At 50.0% G+C, this 21546-nt stretch overlaps 10 protein-coding genes across 10 annotated transcripts; 7 read left to right on the top strand and 3 right to left on the bottom strand.

Moving 5' to 3' along the window:
• Positions 1-482: 482 nt before the first annotated feature.
• trr1 (thioredoxin-disulfide reductase TRR1) lies at positions 483-1751 on the top strand (the record flags this gene model as incomplete). Its single annotated transcript, XM_024829961.1, has 3 exons — positions 483-504; positions 594-1493; positions 1552-1751. 3 exons carry the CDS (start codon positions 483-485, stop codon positions 1749-1751), a joined length of 1122 nt encoding a protein of 373 aa, XP_024681087.1.
• Positions 1752-2315: 564 nt separating this feature from the next.
• On the bottom strand, positions 2316-5561 carry aof2 (putative lysine-specific histone demethylase Aof2; the record flags this gene model as incomplete). Its single annotated transcript, XM_024822454.1, has 1 exon — positions 2316-5561. The coding sequence occupies one exon, from the start codon at positions 5559-5561 to the stop codon at positions 2316-2318; it is 3246 nt and encodes a 1081-aa protein (XP_024681086.1).
• Positions 5562-5789: 228 nt separating this feature from the next.
• P174DRAFT_201542 (uncharacterized protein) lies at positions 5790-6526 on the top strand. Its single transcript, XM_024821320.1, has 2 exons — positions 5790-6386; positions 6524-6526. The coding sequence occupies exon 1, from the start codon at positions 6018-6020 to the stop codon at positions 6336-6338; it is 321 nt and encodes a 106-aa protein (XP_024681085.1). The 5' UTR covers positions 5790-6017; the 3' UTR covers positions 6339-6386; positions 6524-6526.
• On the bottom strand, positions 6489-8447 carry P174DRAFT_442328 (TVP38/TMEM64 family protein). The gene is made up of 3 exons (XM_024827553.1): positions 7572-8447; positions 7083-7502; positions 6489-7019 (listed from the first exon to the last, which is right to left on the bottom strand). The coding sequence occupies exons 1-3, from the start codon at positions 8039-8041 to the stop codon at positions 6653-6655; spliced, it is 1257 nt and encodes a 418-aa protein (XP_024681084.1). The 5' UTR covers positions 8042-8447; the 3' UTR covers positions 6489-6652.
• A 770-nt stretch (positions 8448-9217) lies between these two features.
• Positions 9218-12008, top strand: P174DRAFT_201602 (CCCH zinc finger and SMR domain protein). Its single transcript, XM_024821321.1, has 3 exons — positions 9218-10444; positions 10502-11206; positions 11260-12008. Exons 1-3 carry the CDS (start codon positions 9519-9521, stop codon positions 11828-11830), a joined length of 2202 nt encoding a protein of 733 aa, XP_024681083.1. The 5' UTR covers positions 9218-9518; the 3' UTR covers positions 11831-12008.
• A 257-nt stretch (positions 12009-12265) lies between these two features.
• Positions 12266-13499, bottom strand: P174DRAFT_451807 (HpcH/HpaI aldolase/citrate lyase family protein; the record flags this gene model as incomplete). Its single annotated transcript, XM_024829035.1, has 3 exons — positions 13362-13499; positions 13031-13251; positions 12266-12976 (listed from the first exon to the last, which is right to left on the bottom strand). The coding sequence occupies exons 1-3, from the start codon at positions 13399-13401 to the stop codon at positions 12266-12268; spliced, it is 972 nt and encodes a 323-aa protein (XP_024681082.1). The 5' UTR covers positions 13402-13499.
• Positions 13500-13667: 168 nt separating this feature from the next.
• Positions 13668-15017, top strand: P174DRAFT_442324 (DUF846 domain-containing protein). The gene is made up of 3 exons (XM_024827552.1): positions 13668-14096; positions 14173-14459; positions 14520-15017. The coding sequence occupies exons 1-3, from the start codon at positions 13957-13959 to the stop codon at positions 14666-14668; spliced, it is 576 nt and encodes a 191-aa protein (XP_024681081.1). The 5' UTR covers positions 13668-13956; the 3' UTR covers positions 14669-15017.
• A 1200-nt stretch (positions 15018-16217) lies between these two features.
• Positions 16218-17822, top strand: P174DRAFT_461033 (uncharacterized protein; the record flags this gene model as incomplete). The annotated part of the gene is made up of 4 exons (XM_024829960.1): positions 16218-16328; positions 16476-16514; positions 16552-16849; positions 16882-17822. The coding sequence occupies 4 exons, from the start codon at positions 16218-16220 to the stop codon at positions 17820-17822; spliced, it is 1389 nt and encodes a 462-aa protein (XP_024681080.1).
• Positions 17823-19149: 1327 nt separating this feature from the next.
• On the top strand, positions 19150-20049 carry P174DRAFT_201295 (uncharacterized protein). The gene is made up of 5 exons (XM_024821319.1): positions 19150-19193; positions 19252-19332; positions 19385-19515; positions 19571-19701; positions 19765-20049. Exons 2-5 carry the CDS (start codon positions 19304-19306, stop codon positions 19957-19959), a joined length of 486 nt encoding a protein of 161 aa, XP_024681079.1. The 5' UTR covers positions 19150-19193; positions 19252-19303; the 3' UTR covers positions 19960-20049.
• Positions 20050-20452: 403 nt separating this feature from the next.
• Positions 20453-21461, top strand: P174DRAFT_442321 (uncharacterized protein; the record flags this gene model as incomplete). Its single annotated transcript, XM_024827551.1, has 6 exons — positions 20453-20475; positions 20538-20596; positions 20650-20726; positions 20786-20857; positions 20915-21029; positions 21276-21461. Coding segments are annotated over 5 exons (456 nt in total), but the record flags the coding sequence as incomplete, so codon positions are not given.
• Between the last annotated feature and the right edge of the window lie 85 nt (positions 21462-21546).

Raw genomic sequence — 21546 nt, 5'->3', positions numbered from 1 at the left:
CAACTGCTCTCATCCTTCGCCGTTCGTGCTTGGATCACATCATTTATTATCAATCAAATCCGTCGATCCACTTTTTTTGTTCCATCCCCACCGTAAAAGAACTGCATAACCAACCGCATGAGAATCACCATCACTAATACCGAACCAGACCAGATTTCGATACTTGAGCCCCTCTTCTTCCTTTCGCCATTTATCCTTCGTTTCTCTTTCTTCACCCCCGATCAATTCCTGATTCTGAGTTGGCTTGAGACTTCCCCTTTTGCCCCCCTTTCCCCCGATAAACTCTTTTCCCTTTAGTCCTCACAAAAACCGTCAAACTGTTTTCCTTCGCCTTTCGTCGGATTTCCTCTTCTCTGCGATCCTCTCTTGGACTGACTGCCGCTGCTGCGTCTTCACTACATCAAAAGTCTTCCCCGCCTACCTCGGTTCTATCAAATTCGCTATCGACGCCGTTGCGCGTCAATTCAACCTCCGCTTCCAGAATGGTGCACACAAAAGTTGCCAGTAAGTATCTACCCCTCCTGCAACCCAACGATCTCAGTTGTCTGCTTTGTTGGTTGTACCCGTTTTGCTGACGTGCTGTCCTTTAATAGTTATCGGCTCCGGCCCGGCTGCCCACACCGCTGCTATCTATCTTTCGAGAGCGGAACTGAAACCTGTTCTCTATGAGGGTATGCTGGCCAATGGAACGGCCGCTGGCGGCCAGCTCACCACTACCACCGACATCGAGAACTTCCCCGGGTTCCCCGATGGCATTGGTGGCGCAGAGCTCATGGAGAACATGCGCAAGCAGTCCATCCGGTTCGGCACAGAGGTGATCACGGAGACTATCTCCAGGGTCGACCTGTCCTCGAAACCTTTCAAGCTATGGACAGAATGGAACGATGGCCCTGATAACGAGCCCGCTTGTACTGCGGATGCTGTCATCATTGCTACCGGTGCCAATGCTCGTCGTCTCAACTTGCCTGGCGAAGATACCTACTGGCAGAATGGAATCAGCGCCTGCGCCGTCTGTGACGGTGCGGTGCCCATTTTCCGCAACAAGCCCCTGTACGTGATCGGTGGGGGTGACTCCGCTGCCGAAGAGGCCATGTTCCTGGCCAAGTACGGCAGCAGTGTCACCGTGCTCGTCCGTCGTGACAAACTTCGTGCCAGCAAGGCGATGGCCAACCGTCTGCTGGCCCACCCCAAGGTGACCGTCCGCTTCAACACCGTTGCCACTGAGGTGCTGGGAGAGAAGAAGCCTAACGGCCTGATGACTCACTTGAGAGTCAAGAACACCGTTACCGGCGAAGAGGAGGTTGTCGACGCCAACGGTCTCTTCTATGCTGTTGGTCACGACCCCGCCACCGCCCTCGTTAAGGGTCAGATCGATCTCGATGAGGATGGATACATCATCACCAAGCCAGGCACCAGCTACACCAGCCTCGAGGGTGTGTTTGCTTGTGGTGACGTGCAGGACAAGCGTTACCGCCAGGCTATCACCAGTGCAGGTTTGTGACCACCGATTTTAAGTTTCTGCTTGATTGTAATACTAACTGCCTTTATCAGGATCCGGTTGCATTGCTGCTCTCGAGGCCGAAAAGTTCATTTCTGAAGCCGAGGGCCCCGAGGAAGAGCCCGTCGCCGTATCCGCTCAGAAGTCCGCCGATAACTCCACCGTCCAGCCCGCCGCTCAGGAAGTCAACGGTGAAGTCAAGAAGGACCCTAAGGGCGCCGTTGCAGAATACAAGTCGAACCCTCTCCTCTAAACGAATTATTGCATCTTAACTATCCCGGCATTGCATCCTTCTCGCCTTCTCCACGCCTCTTCACCTCGCCTTGTGCACTCTCCCTGTCCGTCTGCCTCGACATATCATCTTGATATATCCTCTTTCTATGATCCTCATGGACGCGTTGGTTCTTCCCATTAGACTTCAGCGTTTATTGCAATTTTCCTAATGACTTCTTTTTTTTGTCCCACCATCTACGGGGCCTCCGGATTGAGAAGGGATCGTTTATGGGAATCTACTTCTACAAATAGAATAGACATAGAATTAATCCCAAAGCTGGAATTCAGACTTAGATTTCGGTACATCTTCTGCAGGGGAAAACCCAGTTGATATCGATATACTCCTGCTTGAGCATGGCGGACTAGTATCAATTCTGTCTGCAGCGGTCTAGGAGTATACTGTTGTTACATAGCTAAAACGCTGTCTCAGTATTAGTAGAAAGAACAAAACCATATTTAGCACATTTCCAGCGCCAGCCCCTCCATACCCATGTGACCGTGACACAAAAAGAATAAACTGTCACTCATACTTGAAGTCTAGGCATCACCTCTTCGCCGGTGGCTGCCACGACTCGAACGGATTGGCCGCGCACCACCGCTCCTTGACCTCGAGCGACTTCCTTTCCCACTCCTTCGTATTCTGCTTCCATCGATCCCAGATCTCCGTGTTGGTCTGCCGGTTTACCTCCGTCTGTTCGATATACGGCCGTTTTTCCTCTTCGCTGGCCTGCCGCCACATGAGGCCCAACGCCTGGCGGATTTCGTCGCGCGCAGCTTTGGCATTCGGGTCCTTGGTCGTGGCTTGTTTGGCTCCGTCGCATTGAGCGCGCGCTTTACCCCAGTAGTCCTTCTGGTAGAGGAGAAAGGGGTTGAGGCCAGTTCGCGCCGGTCGCGGTTCGGGCGGGCCGAGCTCGGCGTGGATGGCTGCCCACATGGCTTGTTCGTAGGCTTGTCGGAGAGCCGTGTCGCCGGAGAAGGAGTTGTTTGATCGTGCGGGCGCCGATGTGTCGGTGGGATCTGCTGATGTGGAAACGGGGGCGGGGAAACCGTTTGAGAAATGTGCTTCCTTTTTCTTTTGCGCCGTTGCTACTGGTGTGCCCAGTTCGATTGTCTTGCCCTTTTCGGGAACCAAGGGGTTCGGGATCTCTATAGGTCCGAGGACGGATTCAATGATCTCTGATGCAGCTCGCAGACCGGAGAGATAGGCGCCGTGGACGGTGGCCGGGTGGGTGCCGCACGTGGCCTCTCCTGCGAAGTGTAGGTTGCCAATCGGCTTCGCCATCAGGTCATAGTCACCCGGCAGCGCCTGCGCAGCTACGTAGGAGTAGCTTCCCCGAGTGAATCTGTCAGTTGCCCACCGCGTGATGATGGTCTCTAACGGATCAGGTACCGCGACGTGCTTGAAGACATTTCGAAGCTGACTCGTCACCTCTGCAATGATCTCCCCGTCAGGTGTGCACTCCGCCTGATGGGCTGCGTCGCCAGCCATCAGGGCGATCAGAACCGGTAGGCCTGTTGTTTTCATGCAGTTCCAGAAAAGATAAAATCGGCCTCGGTTGGCAGCATAGTCCTCCTGCACCATGCTATCTCCATTCTTGGGTTCCCGTAGCAGCCCAAACATGTCTCTCTCGGTATCCCAGAAGGGCTCCTCGAATACGAGTATCACTTTGTTCATAACCCCGAAACCGAGCCTTTCTATAGCTCCACACTTCCAATCAGGAAGAGGCGGCGAGAATTCTATAGAGCCATGCTTCAAAACACCAAGTGACCCCGTAAATACCACTTTATCTGCAACGAACGATTCGCCGTCTTCACAATGAACCACTGTTTTCCGCTTCCCCGAGCCCGTCGAGTCATAGGCGACCTTGCTCACGATCTTGTTCGTTCGAACGTGGAGTTTCGTGGGCAACGACCACAAGCCATAAGGTACCTGTTGATAGCCGCCTATGACCTGTGAATGCTCGCCTTCGAATTCGTTGCCCAAATCTTGGTCCCAGCCAGAGAGACTGAGTTTGCCGATGTTGGTAGCGTTCGCGTATTCCAGGTTTGCAAAATGCCAGTTGATCAATCGCATATCTTTGGGTGTAAGAGGAAGCATGCGTTGATATTGTTTGACCCCCTCATCCATTACGGCGCCCAGAGTTGGCGACCCTGAAGCTTTGGCAACAGGGTCTAGGTTCAGAGATGCTGTTGGGGAGACCCCATCCCTCAGCTTCCATCCCATGGCTTGACAAGCAAGAGCTGCGGGCTGCTCTTCTGCGGGACCAAGATCGGTCGGTACAGGGGGCACAGTTGCTTTTATGTCCGCTGTTTTGTGGCCCACGCCTCGTCGCACTTTTTTATTGGGGAACAAAAGTTCAACGGTACCAGCGGCGCGAGCCTCTTCGTATTGTCTTACGGTGAGACCGTCGCTCATTGTTAAGTCGCGGCCAGAGTCTATCAATCCCCTGTCTCCTTCGGCGGTAGGTACAATAACAGCGTTGTGACGGTAGAGTCCGGAGCGGTCAAGAACATCAATGTACAGCCGTTCATCCATGGCGTCCTGAACTTCATCGACCGCCGAGCCGTCAATATCGTAGATAGTCGATATATCACGTAACAAGTGATAGGGTAGCGCCAACTGGCCCCGAATTATCTGGTCTAACGGATTCCCATGCTCGAAACCGACGATGATTTGCGCACCCATCTCGGCCTTGGGCACAAATCCTGGGCCTAATTTGGACGACTGAAGGCTCCGTAGAGGATGAGAATATATACGGCCTCCGATTCTCCGCCTCCCCTCCAATACGACAACCCGCGGTGACGTCAGTGGATCATGATACTGCTTGAAGAGACCTTCCAATTGTCTTGCGCAACCCAGTCCAGCCATTCCAGCCCCAATTACAACAATGACGGGCCCGTCCTTGCGTCTCCCTTTTCTAGGGGCAACTAGAGCCGGTGGTATTTCAACGCAACCAAAGTTGATGTATCCATTCCGTACAAGCCATTCGTAGGCAAACGAAGCCAATCCCATCCACCGGTAGTCTTTGGCACAGCCTAGAGCCTCATCTTTTGTGACACTGACCATTGGGTTTCGCGTCCAGAGGCGTAGGATTCCGTTTCGTATATTCAGATAAGCGGTGACATGCAGATGGCACAGATGATCCTGTAATGCTTCCTGTTCCTTCTTGTGTAGAGAGTAGGGATTGAGTCTGCATGCATACGCTGCGGTAACACACTGCTGAGCGTAAACGGCACCTGTGAGCTTAGAAGGTATGGACGACCTTGGTCGATATCTGGCATAGTCTGCACTGCCACTGAGACCTCTGGAGTCTGTGGTAAGAGAAGACGTGGACGGGACATTGTTGACAGTTGACGGTGGAGTTGAGTTTTTCTGACTAGGTTCATATATCAATGACACGGAGGTTGCTGAGCCACTGAATATATTACTCGTATCCTCATTGGAGTCATGTGCCATAGAATCCGTGGTCTCAGATCCACCAGCGACTCTATCGAGAACTCCATTGACATCTTGAGGCCTTGTTAATGGTTGGGTAATTGCGGCAGGACTGGACGTCTCGCCATTCGATTGATTTAATGCATTGCACGAAGGAGAGCGGCGAAGCCGCTTCGCCGGAGGCTCTGACCGGTCACCAGTTCCAGGTATCGTTTCATTTGATAATGAGGGATACTGCAAGTGTTGGTTACCATTGACGTATGAAGTTGCCTGAGATAAGTAATGGTCAAATTGTGATAAATCGTAGGACAAGCCATTCAGACCCTGAAGTCCCATAGATGCGGTAGTCTCCATCCTCGCTAACAAGGGGTTTGATGGACATTGGACGGGACCACTTGAAAGTTGATATTAACCAGGTAGGCTTCCACCGATTCAGATGAAAGCCGATTATTGTTAGGTGTCGAAAACCAGCAGCCCTTCCCTTTCCAAGACGAATATGGCGATATTAGATGTCAGGATTTCCATCCATGGTGGGTCCACCTAGAGGGCGCCGAAACAGAGGGAAAGGGTTCTTGGAATAGTGCAAGGTATGATACTTCCTATGAGATTGTCAGAGCGGAGTGATCATCCACATGAGGGTTCTAAACAAAGACAAAGATGTTTCGTATCGCAAGAACATATGTACTCGGTTTCATCTTACCTTGAGGCGAAGAGTAGATAGATCGAACACCACTGCGGGTCGACAGAAAAAGTATGATCTTAGGTCATCATAGAACGCACGCCCTTCGATCTAGTTTACAAAGATATTGAATGGAGACAAACAAGTTCATCGACGGACGTGCTTTAACAGAGAGCAATAATAATTCGAAGACTATGCACGATGCTTCTGTGTTCTCACTGCAAGTGTGGTTTCAGCAGGGAGACTCGATGGTGCTGGACGGGAGCTTCGGGCGAACCCAGCGTATTTCTCAGTCTGAAGAAGGAAAGCCGCATTCTACGGTCTCTCTCTCTTCTTCACATCGTCAATCGGCTCAGAATGGTCATTTCACAGTCTTCCTCTGGGTTTGTTTATCAGATACATATCTGATAATGTTACTTATGCAAGCATTAATTTTATCTTTCCTTACATGAAAGAGCATTGCAAGCCCCAAGCCAGTAATAGCTTTACCCAGTGAATTGGTACGAGCTTCTCACCTTGCATATGCTGTTTAGAGCACAACTAGGGCTGAGAAAATCTTCACCCGTTACCTCTGATCCAAGCGAAATTTGAGTGTCTTAAGCTCTTGAACTGTGTCTGATGTCCTCTCTTTATGCAGCAATGACACTACGTGTGTGAGAGGTCGTCGTGACATGGCTTTAATTGGCAGGTCTATACTATAACAGTGTGTACATCATAAGCTAGGTATATATCGTGAAGATATGACTCCTGGACAGCGTGACAGGTCTCAGCCCGATCGCACGTGTGTATGGAGACGGAGCATCTGACTGTCGGGCCCATCGCCATCCCCGAAAACGTCTGAATCATTGTCTGTGAATTCATCCGTATAGGGTCCCTGGAACTGCTTTTTCGCGCGATTGGACGAATTCTCGCTGCCGCTCTCGTCATCAATAACGAGATCGACGTTGTCATCATCAAAGTCGTTGAACCCGATCCTTTCCTCCTCGTCGCGAGCAAGTGTAGTGGCAGCCGTGTTGACGTCTGGGTCTTCGGAGAAAGAACCATGGGGACGGTGAGCAGCATGATCGGCTTGTAACGACCTCCGTATATCTGCTCTCTCTTTGGCTTCCAACTCTTTGGCGCGAGCCAACGTCCTATAACCATAGTTGTTAGCCTCGTGGAGAGTAAAGGCAGTGTCAATGCCCAGGGAAACTTACCTCCTGTATATATACCAGCCTGTAAAGATACCAATTCCAATTGTAAGGATAATACTACAGATATTCACAGCCTTGGACCCGGCGCTCATCTCTTCGTTTTTCTCGGAAAGAATCCGAATCCTACTTCCAATGAAAGCCGGGACAAGCAACTTGGGTGTGATGAGAGCAGTTGCAAGTCCATACATCAAAGGGTGGACCGTCGGAAAGGTCGAGACGGCACCATTGCAGACGGAGTATGGTAGGGGGCATAGGCGAATCATGCACAAGAGTTTAAGCCCATCGTACTTGAGTGTCAACGCAAGAGCCGCGAATCGTTTGTCCCGTTCCATCATGCGGTTCACAAATTTCGACAGGATCGTCCGCGACACGATGAAAGAACATGTGGACCCGAGCACGGTTGCAGTGGCATAGAGGATCCAGCTAAGATATGGGTTAGGTCTAGGTTCAGAGTAATCGATCAAATAAAGCCGAAAAATAAATCAAACCTACCCTTTCCATATGCCAAAAATGAAACCAGCTATCGTTCCAAACGTCGACCAACCTACCAGCGGTGGGAAAGAAACGAAGAAAACGCACAGCCAGAGGACGAAAAATGCCAGCCATGACTGTTCCCATTTTTCAGCTACAGGCCCCAGCCAGAAGAACACTTGTCCCGTGAAGATCATGAATGCCAATCCTAGGAAGATGGCAAGCAAAGCCGCCCCAATAGCCCCAATTCTCTGCCAGAATGTTAGTCTCCGCCATGTCTTTTTGGTGCGTCGCAGCATCTTCGTGGCTTGGTTGACGACTTGATCACGGAGACCAGTTGATGCCCGGGCAGAGGGACTGGCAGTATGGCGTCTGCTGGAGGCCAGATGGCTCCATAATGGCTGTGTATCTTCTTCGGCCGGCGACAGTGATTCCGCAGGCGACATTGGAAGAGATAAAGCCCGCGCAGTGGACGTATAGTCTGCAGGCATCTTCAAAAGCATGGAATCCTATCCGGATTGTCTTTCGATGATCGTGAATCGGCAATGACAGGGATCAGCGCTTAGAGGAGTAGGAGCATGGACACACGCCAGCCAACACTCGAGAATATGCCAATCGCAAGATTGCGATCAACTGCGCATAAAGATAGGAGCCTTCTTGAGCTCTGCCAGGGAAGGGAGCGCCGAAAGTGTGCAGAAAAATAGGTGGATAAGTAACGGAATACTCGATGAGCAGCGAAGCAGGGGATGCCGAGAGAGGAATCGAGGTGAAGTCAGGAAACCCCCATCAGATGTTGAAATCGAAGGATATTAGGGTAATGTTGTTACCCAACTTGATTAACCCTTCAAACTAACCGTCATAGTGAGATGATTTCTAGGCTGACGCCGTGATGTTGTTGGCCATTTGAAGTTGGAGGGTTCAGCTGCTGACTGTACACAGAGCCTATCTAATCGCTAGTTGACTAGTTAGTTACGTGGTGCAGGTGAGTTACTAAGCCATCGTTTACTTTCACTTGATTCAGGCGCAACTGAACTTTGTCTTTTAGGTGATGACTATGTCTCTCTGTTTACAATACCTGTCAAGCAGATCGTCAATGATGTACATCAGCTGTGAGCGCCCCGGACAGAAGTATAATGGATATTCAAGATGTCGTAAGTATTGCAGCTCCTCCGCTGATTGACGATCCTTTTGTTATCTCGAGCCAAGGAATTTGGTGCCTTTGGGCCTGAGGTTCCAGATCCTCCCCCACATCCGCGAACCTCATTTCGTGGTTAAGGACAACATTGAATAACTGTGAAGATAGTGTCTCGAACCTTTTGGAGCTGATCTTGTAAAGATTAGGAAAGAATCTGAAAAATAAGCACATTTTCCTCCATCGCAAGAAAGAAAAGGCGATTCCTTGTTGGGAGCCAGTAGCTTGAGGCCTTTAGCGCCTCAGTGTTATGGCTGTCAATTCCCTGCCTGAGTCCCCGTCCATCCAGCCAGTAGCTTAAGCTCCGTTGACCACGATTCCCGATCTCTCTCGTCCACCCTCCTCTTTTTGTTCTCATCCTCGTTTATATTCTTCCTTTGTTGTGCAAGCGTTGATCTCTCATTTTGTACTGTTCAGTTGAATTCTCTCACCCCTCTCGTTCATCGTCTTTGATGGGTTCTTTCCTTTGACAGATGCGATGTGATCTTCATATTCAGTGTTCCGCAATCTGTCCCCCTTTCGCATGTGTACGCCCCTCCTTTAGCTGATACCACAACCAACCGATTGTGATTCGCAACGCTTTCCCATCTTCGGAGAACAATGGATGTGCATCTCTGAGAGGCTGCTCAATCTCAAGTTTCGAATACGCTCTTATCGCCGTCCGAGAATTTGACGGCATTTACCCCTCATCTTCATAACACTGCGTCGCCCTACGTCGCTCCGCTTCTTTCGCTCACACCTAGTCGCCTATCGCTTCATCGAAGCATCTACTCAGGATGATATCCGACGACCTTCTTGACAGTTGTCTTCAGATCCTTCAGGACAAAGCTCTTGATGAAGAAGAACAGGCAGAGAAAGTTGAGAGTTTCTTACGGGAGAAAACATCTTTGTCTGGAGCATCGCTGGAGAATGCGGTGCTCGACGTCCTTTGGCGACATCGGAATCGCACATTACCCGACTCTTCTCCTCCCCCTCCTCGTCATACGGTGATTCGCCGAACCTCGCCAGCACCATGGCAGATGGCACGCTCCTCTACACCTTTATCTCCTCTCTCCAACCTCGGCACAAGCCCTGGCGGCTCATCTTGGTTCCAAAGCTCTCGAGGCTTCTCTCGCGCACCTCTTTCATCGACCGTATCACCATTCACCTCCCCGCGACCGTCCCCAAGATTAGCCCTTGCGCAACCTATCCCCCATTCGCCGAACCTTAACGCTTACGAATTCTCGGACCAGAGTCAAGTATCGGACTTTTACAGTGACTTTGGCAACGATAGCAATGTAGATTGGCTTGTTGCAGACGATGCGCAGAGCACCACCTCCTCTGTGGGGACAATGAGCGCCTCCGGTGCCCTCAGCGCCACTGCCCCGGAATTTGTTCCCGATATGAGCCCCCACGATATCTTGCGCACTGTGCTTGGAGATAAAAGATCCAATGAAGAGATTGAGGCTGCGTTAGAAGCAAATGGCTATGATCTCGGCGCGACTATTGCATCTCTCTCACAGGATCAGAGTGGAGGCAGCTTCAGTCAGTCGGATGATGGTCGTGTCGTCGTCGGCAAATCTATGACCATGGAGCAACCGAGATTAAGCACGTCGCCGAATCACAACCGAAGCCCTGTTGTTTGTAAGTATTGGCTGTCTACCGGACAATGCCTTCGTGCAGATTGTCGGTTCAGCCACGATCTTACCAATCATGTCTGCAAGTAAGTAAATGAAACGTATATGGCGGGTGGGCTTCACACTGACACGTGCTTCAAAAGGTACTGGATCATGGGCAATTGCCTTGCGGGCGATGGATGTCCTTTCTCCCACGACCCTTCAGCACTAATTTCGAATCTCAGTGTGGGGGAGAGCAACCAACAGGGCGGTCCAACATTTAATGTAGAGAACACCTCAGAAGCTTTCCCTCCGTTACATTCTGCAGGAGGAGCTGGGGAACAATGGACGAATCACTACCTGGGCAAGTATCCTCATCTATCAGGTCTTGGGGGAAACAAATCTCCACAAGCAATGCAGCTCACCCCAGGGAAACGCAACGGCCATGGGTCTCGTCCACATTCCCGCCCAACGAGCCGTCACCAACAACGTGAATTGAACCCTGCAGCGCTTTCCGTAGATGATCCAGATGCATTCCCCACGCTTGCTGCAGTGAGCGCAAAGAATGCTAGTAAGAAGCACGGGAAACGCAATAACCGAGAAACCGGTTCAGTCAAAGAGAACTTGCCTACATCTTTGGCGGATGTGGTCCGTATGTCTCCGTCCCCTGCTCCTGGCAAAAGCAAACCCACGTCCAAGAATAGCAGAGAAGGGACCAAAAGCCGCGAAAACAGTGCTGCTGCGCAGTCTATCCCAGCTCCGCAGAATATTCCTTGGCTTGAGACTGGCTCCCGAGTCAACCAGCAGTATATCAAATACCGTACGGAGGCTATCCGCCACGGTACAGTGAGAAACAAATTTCTTCAAAGGTAAGGCGACTGAAGTAACCGTGATATATTGCGCAGACTAACATATCTCTCAGCGCTGCTCAAGCCTGGAACCGGAACGATGCTAGAGCCGCTAAAGCTTTGTCTCTTCGAGGCCAGGCAGAAAACGAAGCGATGCGTAAGTGCCACCGCGAAGCGGCACGGCAATTGTACGAAGAGCGGAACAAGCACCTTCTTGGTGCCGGTTTGGATGAGTCGTCCGAAGAACTTTACGTCGACCTTCATGGCCTGCAACCTGAAGAGGCAATTGAATATTTAGAGAAGATCCTTCTGAAGCATGCTCGTGAGGGACGACCCGTGATCTACGCCATCACAGGCACGGGTCATCACTCGAAGAATGGCAAAGACAAGATCGGAAAGGCTGTCAAGGCTTGGCTCAACGAGTGGAAGTACCTTTACCGTGAGTTTAGTGTGCCCGGGGAGAGGGGAGGATATGTAGGTGGCGTCCTGGGAATCGACCCCACCAGCTATGACAAGACTCTCGCCAGAAGTCTAGAAGAGGGCGAGGCTGGGAAGGGTGGTGACAGCAATGGTAGTCAACCCGTAATGACCATGGGCAAGATTCAATTGTTGAAGCGCGAAGATCTGGAGTCGAAGAGTTCATAAACGCCTGTCTTTGTCTTTGAAGGATACCATGCACTGTTGTCCGTTATTGCACAGAGGAGATGACTCGAAGGACTTCTCAATCCCAACACCTTGACGGAAAGTGTCTTCTCACCATCGTCGGGAGAGCAAAGTATCCCACCATATTCCCACCGCACGCAGACCACGATTATGAGATTAATTTCTCTCCTGCACTACTCCATGCAGAGCGCATGGTGCTGACTAGTTTGCGTTGCTTGCTGTATGGACAGGCATCGCCTCGATTGCGATGGTACTTCAATTACGACGTATATACGAGTTACATACATTTATCAAACACACCTAACGTTTATCCTGTCATCAGCTATTAAAGATCAGTCATGAACCTTCCTAGTAAAACCGCTGAGGACCTACAAGTAAACGGCAAGGACAGAGGTGTGACACGGGACAAATTCATTTTCATTCAGGCTCTTGATGCCGCCACTTATTCTGCAATTCCTCCACATCAAATCCGCAAGCCTCGGCCTTCTTCACGATCGCGCGTGCTTTCGCCGCAACAGGGATGTCAATCATCTTACCATCCAGAGTCCAGGCGCCACGGCCTGCCTTTGCCGCTTTCTCATCCGCAATCGTCACTCGTACAGCCCATTCCATCTCGGCCTGCTCCGGACCAAAAATACGCTGCGCCGTCTCTACCTGCGAAGGATGAATACACTGCTTCCCATTGAATCCTAACTGCTTTCCTCCGCGGCATTCTTCCTCCAAAACCGCCGGCGGTGACCCATCACCCTTGGTAGACTTGTAGGCTGTACAGACCAGATCAATCGCAGACGGCAGATTCGCAGCGCGGGCTGCAGTCACGATGGCGGACCGGGCAAACAAGAATTCTGTTAGAGATGGTGTGCGGGTAAGACTGAGGTCGAGGGCGAAATCCTCCGCCGCGAAAATCAGACCTTGGAGAAGTGGTGTCGCTGCACAGATCTGGGTCAGATTCGTCAGGGATTTGGCCGACTCAACCAGAGCCAAAAGTGAGATAGGGGGCCGTGAGGCTGCCTCTTGCGAGTGTGCCTGTTGCGAGAGTGTGTGGGAGACGACATCAGTGACGAAGGTGAGATCCGAGGCGGAATTGACTTTTGGGATGACGATAGTGCTGAGGTTGGGGGATTGCAGCTGTTCTTCTCTTTAGCTGATTATCGACCTGGAGAAGTCGAGATCTTCACATACGACTTCGGTCAGATCTGCCAATGCGAGACCGCTATCTACTGAGTTGATGCGAACGGCGCGTTCGCGGATGCCAGGGGGAGCGGGCTGGTCAAGCGCTCTCCGCACCAGCGAGCGAGCTTCCGCTTTCTTGTGCGGAGTCACGCTGTCTTCCAGGTCATAGGCGACGCAGTCCGCCGTCAGCGAGCGAGATTTGTCAATGAAGCGCTGGGAAGATCCGGGAACTATTAGTTAGGCGTCAGCCAGGAGCCTTACTCAGGATCGTGGTCGTTTCGTATGTGCCAAGAGGGGGATGGTCAACTGCGGGGAGAGCTTGTTCCGTAGATTAACGTACTGTATAGAAGGGCGCGACGGAGGGTATTCCTCGACGCCATGGCTGTCTGGTAAATATATGTGATTTAACTCAAGATGATATGCGCGGAGTAATTCAAGAGACTTTAAGGCACCTATTGCCAGCTGAAGAGCATGCAATATGAAAAGGATGTTGCTATGCTATATCCTCGGTCTGAGATAAGATATAGTCCGGACTTAAAAAGGTTTCTCGGACAGGGTCCTGAAAGCTTACCCGGGCCGTTTAATCGACGTCAACTTGCCATAAATTCTGTTGCAATTATATTTTTGCCTTATATCCGTTGGTCATTCAATGTCCAATTATATCCATCTAAACATGCAAGCCGGGCTCTAGACAAAACGATCTGTACTCCATGATCTCACTGCTTCCTTTCCTCCATACAGACAGTTTGTTTTGCTTTTCCGCTGTGGAGCTGATTCTGCCATCATCTACCGCCTTGTCTACGTATGTAGGAGACACGCAGCATCATGTATACACGTCACGCGGATTGCTGATCCCATGTTTATAACGAGAGAGCTCCATAGCGATTAGCCACCTTTCTGTTCAGCAAGAGTTTGAGAGCTCTTTGTACGGCACCATGGATCAACCTCTCCAGGCGCAGCAGGGTGAACTGAACTGGCGTCTCAGCGCCCATCCGATCACTCTTCTGTTCTTCCTGGGCTTCCGCACCAGTGCGCTGTTGATGTATCTATTCGGTGTTTTATTTATCAAGAATTTGTAAGCTTCCCAAGGACTTAGGGGGTTTACTGGTCACTCCGTCTCATAGCTTCTCTTCCGCTAACACACTTCACAGCGTCCTTGTCTTCATCCTAACTCTCCTCCTCCTCTCCGCGGACTTTTACTATTTGAAGAACATCGCCGGACGTCGATTAGTCGGTCTACGCTGGTGGAACGAAGTCAACACTACTACCGGTGATTCACACTGGGTCTTTGAATCCTCCGACCCGGCCACGCGCACCATCTCGGCCACAGACAAGAGGTTCTTCTGGCTCAGTCTGTACGTGACACCTGCGCTGTGGATTGGACTCGCCGTTCTGGCGATTGTCAGGTTGAGCAGTGTTATTTGGTTGAGCCTAGTGGGTGAGTTGTTCTTTCTGATATCAATTGTTGTAGCGACCTCTGAGGCTAATTCAATCTCAGCCATTGCGTTGGTGCTGACCATCACCAATACGGTTGCGTTCTCCCGTTGCGACCGCTTTAGCCAGGCTTCTACGTATGCTAGCAGGGCGTTTGGGGGCAACATTGTGAATAACCTTGCTGGGGGTCTGCTGGGCAGACTTTTCAAGTAAACTGCAGTCGAATCTATGCCATGTATGATTTGCGTCATTTTCTTTTAGGGACAGTAGTCCAAGGTTATCCTTACTTTGATGTCATTCCTAGGGATGAGAATAGCTGGAGCGTTGTATGAATATTCACAATTTTATACTAAAACATATGTGATAAGCAAGCAGGTCAAGAGATCATGAGATTACTGTGGTTAGTATGGTTGATGACCAAGTATGTGGATACATCTGTCATTTACACAGACACTAAGCTGATCTCGTCAGCTAAGGTACTTTAGTTATGACTAGAAATGTTACTGCCTAAGCTGAGATTAAGTGACAATAATTACACAGGACTGTCGGCTTAGGGCAGCAGAAATGTCTAAAAAAGTTTATGACCAAGATAATGATAATGCTACTCAGATTCTAGTCTAGGAACTTTGCATCTTAGAACAGGCACTAATTTTATATATCTCAGGCCTACCTTAGTCGTCGGATTACAGATTTGATATACTATCACACACTGACTTATCAAACCCAAGACACGACTCGCTCAGATCATGCTAGATTCTCCATCACAGTCCTAATAATAGTAATCCAAAAATCCCTAGAAATCCCATTCTACCATATCCTAACCAAGCGACATTGACACTAACGTCTGCCTTGGAAGAATCCATGTCAATTGCAAGGCAGAATCGAAAAAGTTTTTTCACCCCTAATGCAAGTTGACTGTGCCGCAATTTCGATAGGAGGTCTTTCAACATCCTCGTGCTACATAAACAAATCCACTGGGCTATGCAGCTAGCTCAAACGAGATGATGGCATGCGTAAACGGCTGCGTTTTGCTTTTTCTCCTTTCAATGGCTGTTGGTTCTGCCTTGATATAGCTAACTATCCGGGTGTCATTTGGTCAGTAGAGGCAGTCTGTGAATAGGATTTTTCGTTTTGATTTTCACATACCTCCTTTTTCAGTGATGTGTCAATATAGAGCTCTCTCTAATGGTTCTCATCAATGACATATTGTCCTGAGAGGCAATACCAGCTCAAGAACGGAGGTAGACACTCCGCTATTGTTATATAGGTTTCTCATAGTCGGCAACTTCAACTCAATGATTCGATAGACCTTGTTAAGCATAGAAGAGAGACAATCTGCCCGTTCTGTTCTCCTAAGATGATACTTCACCGTCTGCTAGATGCACTCAAAGTCTCGGCTAGACAGAATCTTTCACAGAGTCTCGGCGCAGCAGGACTTTTTCGCACGATCTCAACCTGTTCAGGCATTGACCCTTTCATCTGGTTTCAGCCTTGCCAGCCCTTCATCCTCCTAATTGGTTTCTGTTGGTTACCAGCACCTTTTCAGAGGAGATACATCGACTCACTAGCGGATTATCCTAGTCTTCTTTGTCTTGTTCGGAGAGTCTGAGAGTCTGAGCCCCAGACAAACGCAGCCAGTCTGAAAGTATCTCCCATAGCCATAACAAGCCCAGTTATAAAGGCTTGGTCCAACAGCCTTTCCTCAGACTGTGTTTTTTTGCTCTTTTTTCCCCTTTGTTTCCTCGGGACCTTGTCGTTCTCAATGCCGAGAAGTACGAAGATCCCTAGAACTCGCTGGTCAGAGTCAGAGAAACTTCGGCTTCTCAATTACCGGGACAGACATCCTAACTTGCCTTGGGATCAAATCAAGCTGGTAACATGACCATACTTCATATATCTGAAGGACTATAGCTGACCTTTTCTGTAGGCTTTTCCAGGCCGCAGTGGGAATGCTCTCTGCAAGCAGTACTCTGTGAGTTGGGATGACACAAAGCAATTTATGCATTGCTAATACTTATAGGACCTGAAAATTGAACGTGAGAAGGAGGCCCGGGAAAAGGTATGTTATCTCATGGAGTATCTCGTGTAATAGTCAGAGCTTGATGCTAACATACCTCATGCTGATCAGGCGAACAATGGTAATAAAGCGACTGAGGAAATGGTATGTCATCTCATTTGTAATATCGTGTACAATAGTCGGAGTCCATGCTAATATACCTCGTGTTGACCAGTCGAACAATCAGAATAAAGTGACCAACACTACTCAGCTCAGTAAAGGGAACAAACGTCTGCTGGACCTCGGAGACAACGAGACACACCCCAGCAAGCAAACCAAGACTGGTGATGTCGCAGCAAACAATGTCAACGACCCAGACTTCGACCCTAGCGAGGCTAGTGACTCTGACGGGGGGACATTAGCGTTAGAGGTGACATTGGCCGCTCTCCCACTGCTCGACAGCTTCGTAATACGCCTCGCAAGCAGCTGAACGATACTGTCGTGGGCTCGGCTTCTGGCCTGAAGCGCCCATCCAAAAGTACAAAGCTTCAATTCACTGGTCAACCTGGTGCACGCGATCCATTCAGCACAACACCCGCTAGCCCTGACCCTCACACACTGCAGAACGCGAAAAAATCTAACAAAACTACTAAATCTGCATCTGCCTCATCTCAGCCAACACTTTCAGATTCTCGCTCTCTTGAGAACGCAGCAGACACGAACAAATCTGACGCAACCTCTGCAATCGAGTCACCGGTGCAGAGAGCTCGTCCAAGCTTATCTCCTGCAACCAATCGTCATTCTGCACAGAATCAAGAACCTAGTACCAACAACGAAGATTCGCCATCAAAGCCTGAACAAGAAATGGCTCCTCGTCCTCCCACTCCTCCTTTTTCCGCCACCACTGCTTTCACGGACTCTGGAAGCAACGAATACCAATCCATGCAGCATGGCGCACGCCTGTTTACGCAGGCGGCCATGGCCATGAGAGAATTCCCGAAAGAGCGTGCCCGTAACGCGCAGTTGGACGAGACAAATGAGAATCTTATGATGGAGTTACTGAAGCTGGAGGAGAAGGGAGCCGAATGGAAACAGGAAATTAGAGAGCTCCAGCTCCATAACAGAAACCTCGAAGGCGACCTTAAGAAGCAAATCGATCAGGTCAAGAAGCTCGAGGCTGAACTGAAGGAGATGAGCGAGAAGAAGAACCAGGGTGCTCTCGATGCCGCCAATGGAGCCACCAATACCGAATGCGAACACTGCCTTGAGCATATCTCCCGCCTCAACGCTCTGACCGAAGAGAATAAAAAGCTCAAGCAGAAATTGAACGTTGTGGCTGAAGTATTCGCGGCTGGCAATGATCAAACCTGAGTGATGCCAGGTACGCTACTCGCAATTCGACTTGGTCATCCGCTTGGTCATTGCATAGGGCCGTGGGAAAAGGATTGGTTGATGGCATGAGGATTCTCGAGTAGGAGCTGATGACCCTTGTGTACTTTTACTCATCGCCATCTTGGTGTTGTTCTTACCATTACTGGCTAGAACTTGCCCAGGTATCTCTGTAACTAGGGTTCTAATATGATGATTTATGGCTTCTAAAATACCTCTTGTCTCATGGTAGAAATGTAGAATTGCCTAAATCACGCTACTGGACTAGTATGGCTTTGAAAAGTACCTTAAGCCTATCAGTAGCTGGTGCCAATATAATTGCTGTTAAACAATTATAGGCAGACAGAGGAAATGAAGCCATACAGCATGAGGTCACTCGCAGATGCCTACTTGATATAAGTGAGACTATGGCAATCGAATATTCGAACCATGTAAACCAGACTGCAAATTCGTCAGCGTTAGCACAAAATCCATATAGCTCGGTTGTTGGCCTGAGGACACAGGCAGGCAACAGCTTGAAGCTTTTCTTGTGAATATTGCTCATCTGGGCAAGATTTTCTCAGGAAACAAACAAAGGTTGAGGTGTTGTTGTTGTCGTTTGTTTGTTGCTCCTCGAGCTCACCTACTCTTCTTCCTCATTTTCTCTATTCTTCCCCGTCTCCATTCATCTCCTTTCTACATATTTACGTCTTTCTAAATCTGTTCCCTTTTTATCTCTTGATTCCTCTAGGGAGAATCGTGTAGGCGTAAGTCTTTCCACTATGCTTTGATCAAGTCAAGTCTGCCAGGAGACTTCTCCATCGGCCCCTCAAACCACGTTCTGTGTGCTTCTGAAACTTTTGCATCAGGACAATTTGCCTTTTCCATTTCTCTCTCAAGAGAGACACATGTTTAATATTCTCACAAAATCCCTTGTTGCGAAGCAATACCCTTGACAACACTGTCGCCTAACTTGCCTCTCTTTTAGTTTCGAGCGCGAACAAACAGTCGAGATGTCTGGCTGGAACTCCGGCGAGGCAGATGCCTGGAATACCGGTGAAACAAGCGGCTGGAATGACAACAACGGCGCTGGTACGTACGCCTTCGTACTTCCTTTCTAGCCGTGGCGGACAGTCTGTGTTGGCCGTCCTGCTCTGTTGCGGGGAGCCTCATCAACTTGTGCCGGTACCGGCAAGGAATAAGGATAACATCTGCGGAAAGGTGTATACTCATTTTTTGTTTAGCAGGTTTCGCCGACGAGAATATCAACCCAATCAGCTCCACCCCTGCTGGAGACTTCGGCGAGAGCAAATGGGGCGGTGATCAATCTGGTGGTCAGTTCGAGCCTACCTTCGGTGCTGGTGAAGAGGGCAAGTATGTGTCTTCCTACCCTGGGAAGGTCTATGACGTTTCTGCTGCTGACAAGACCCAGTTGTGGAGGTGATGGTCACTTTGCGCGTGAATGTCCCGAACCTCGTAAGGGTATGGCTTGCTTCAATTGCGGCGAGGAGGGGTAAGTAACTCTACGCTACAAGTCAATGTTTGTCAATGCTAATGCTGTATAGTCATTCCAAGGCAGAGTGCATCAAGCCGCGTGTGTTCAAGGGTCCTTGCCGTATCTGCAGCAAGGAGGGACACCCGGCTGCGGAGTGTCCTGATAGACCACCTGATGTGTGCAAGAACTGCCAGTCCGAAGGTATGTCAGTGGCCGTGCGCAGATATATAAAGGTGACTGACAAAAGATGCATCAGGTCACAAGACTATCGAGTGCACCGAGAATCGCAAATTCGATCTGAACGATATCCCTGACAAGCTTCCCGAGGAGGCCTGGGCTGGCCTCAAGAAGGCTAGTGACGAGAGAGATCTGGAGGACTTCCGTGAGGTAGGCAATGAAATTGACCTATACGCATTGAAACACGAAGGTTGGTGGCTGACAACCCTCTAGGGCCTCAAGGTCTATTCCAAGGCGGTTCCTCAGGCCACTTTTGTGGACATTGAGAAGAAAATGCGTGAGGAGAATTTCAACATTTACCTCATTGCCATGGTTTGTTCGAAAGCTCTTGATGTTGTACGTTCCTTGAGAAATACTGATGGTGTCTATCACTGCAGGAGAAACCAGTCGGCGACAGCATCAGCTTGATCAACCTCCAGGGCAAGTTGAACTGCAAGTATGTCGTTGCATTCTACTTCAGTCCTAAGCCGCAGCGCGCGAACCTCAAGGAACGCTGGCCCGCCGACCCTGAAGAGAACCTTGAGCGCCTTGAGGACGCTGGATTCCCTTACGATAGACAAATTCCCAAGTGTAATAACTGCGGTGGTAAGCAGAACTTTCTCTGCTCGGATGTCGCTGCTATTAGGAATAATGCTAAAGAATAGCAGAAATGGGTCACACTGCTCGTGGTTGCAAGGAAGAGCGTGCTCTGGTGGAGAGGGTCGAAGTCAAATGTGTCAACTGTAATGCCAGCGGACATCGTGCTCGCGACTGCACTGAGCCTCGCGTCGACAGGTTTGCCTGTCGTAACTGCGGGTATGTCGTTCTTTCTCTTTTCATCTTTCGAGGCTTGCGTTGACTTGAACAGATCCCCGGAGCATAAGGCAGCCGACTGTCCCAATCCCCGCTCTGCCGAGGGGGTCGAATGCAAGCGCTGCAATGAGAGTAAGCGCTATGTTTAGAACGACGCTGACCACCACACATGCATATACTAATGAACTGCAGTGGGCCATTTTGCAAAGGATTGTCCTCAGGCACCTGCCCCTAGAACCTGCCGTAACTGCGGGTAAGTCTCGGAGAAAGGAGCTGTTGTCACCGTCGACATTCTAATTGCAGCAGATCTGAGGACCACATGGCGAGAGATTGTGACAAACCTCGTGATGTGTCAACCGTGACTTGCCGTAACTGTGACGAAGGTAAGATTCCATATGATCGGCTGTTTTTCGTACCTCAAGTCTAATGGATGATATTCTAGTCGGACATTTTAGCCGTGACTGCCCTCAGAAGAAGGAGTGGTCCAAGGTCAAGTGCAACAATTGTGGTGAAAGTAAGTGATCTGCCAAGGGATGTCAGAAAATACGATACATGCTGACCAATGTAACAGTGGGCCACATCGTCAAGCGCTGCCCCCAGGCTGCCAGTGAGAGTTTCGGTCAGGACAACAACGACACCCAAGCCAATGGCGCGGGCGATGATTGGAATACCGACACCGCTGCCCCGTCACCAATGAAAATACTGAAGGAGATGTCGAAGCGGGCGGTTGGTCGGGCGGTGGTGGTGGATGGTAAACCTGGGCGCATGGTGGAGAACACTGTGCCAGGCGGTATCTGCCGTTCGATTGACGATGTCTGGATCCGATGTCATGCGCAAGCGTCGTGATCGTCCTTGGATGTTGTCTGCTCGACAGCTTTGACCATTTCCGGTCTAACCTTGATGCTACTACCAGTGTACTCCATATTCGCTAGCCTCCTGTCTTTGCTGCCGTCGCTGGCGGCTGGCTATCCAAGCTCAACCGGGCGGGCCCGGAACTCTTCCAAACCAGATCTGAAGGAAGACATTCGGGGTGCAATCGGGCAGAGGGCTCGCATTGACTGTTGACTATTTGTGATGTTGTCGACGGAAGGCAGCCTTCCTGTCTGTGGTCTCGGATATGATGAATTTACGACTTGATATGAAATGACCTCCGATGTAACATATAGATGATCGGCCCGACTCCCCTGTAGCCGGATTTGTAGT

This window comes from Aspergillus novofumigatus (genome assembly GCF_002847465.1).
Source record: "Aspergillus novofumigatus IBT 16806 chromosome Unknown P174scaffold_5, whole genome shotgun sequence".
NCBI lineage: Eukaryota > Fungi > Ascomycota > Eurotiomycetes > Eurotiales > Aspergillaceae > Aspergillus > Aspergillus novofumigatus.
The sequence above is the reverse complement of the archived record's forward strand: the minus strand, read 5'-3'. Positions and strand labels throughout refer to the sequence as shown.

Bases quoted from the DNA above. Each gene is read 5' to 3' on its own strand.
- P174DRAFT_201295 (XM_024821319.1), top strand. From the start codon at position 19,304: ATGGCTTGCTTCAATTGCGGCGAGGAGGG. The intron at 19,516-19,570 runs GTATGTCAGTGG...AAGATGCATCAG, and splicing joins CAAGAACTGCCAGTCCGAAG to GTCACAAGACTATCGAGTGC. The intron at 19,702-19,764 runs GTAGGCAATGAA...ACAACCCTCTAG, and splicing joins ATCTGGAGGACTTCCGTGAG to GGCCTCAAGGTCTATTCCAA.
- P174DRAFT_442328 (XM_024827553.1), bottom strand. From the start codon at position 8,041: ATGCCTGCAGACTATACGTCCACTGCGCGGGCTTTATCTCTTCCAATG. The intron at 7,503-7,571 runs GTAGGTTTGATT...CCCATATCTTAG, and splicing joins ATTTTTGGCATATGGAAAGG to CTGGATCCTCTATGCCACTG. The intron at 7,020-7,082 runs GTAAGTTTCCCT...CTATGGTTATAG, and splicing joins GGCTGGTATATATACAGGAG to GACGTTGGCTCGCGCCAAAG.
- P174DRAFT_442324 (XM_024827552.1), top strand. From the start codon at position 13,957: ATGGATCAACCTCTCCAGGCGCAGCAGGGTGAACTGAACTGGCGTCTC. The intron at 14,097-14,172 runs GTAAGCTTCCCA...CACACTTCACAG, and splicing joins GTTTTATTTATCAAGAATTT to CGTCCTTGTCTTCATCCTAA. The intron at 14,460-14,519 runs GTGAGTTGTTCT...ATTCAATCTCAG, and splicing joins TATTTGGTTGAGCCTAGTGG to CCATTGCGTTGGTGCTGACC.
- P174DRAFT_201542 (XM_024821320.1), top strand. From the start codon at position 6,018: ATGGAGACAAACAAGTTCATCGACGGACGTGCTTTAACAGAGAGCAAT.
- P174DRAFT_201602 (XM_024821321.1), top strand. From the start codon at position 9,519: ATGATATCCGACGACCTTCTTGACAGTTGTCTTCAGATCCTTCAGGAC. The intron at 10,445-10,501 runs GTAAGTAAATGA...GTGCTTCAAAAG, and splicing joins CTTACCAATCATGTCTGCAA to GTACTGGATCATGGGCAATT. The intron at 11,207-11,259 runs GTAAGGCGACTG...CATATCTCTCAG, and splicing joins AGAAACAAATTTCTTCAAAG to CGCTGCTCAAGCCTGGAACC.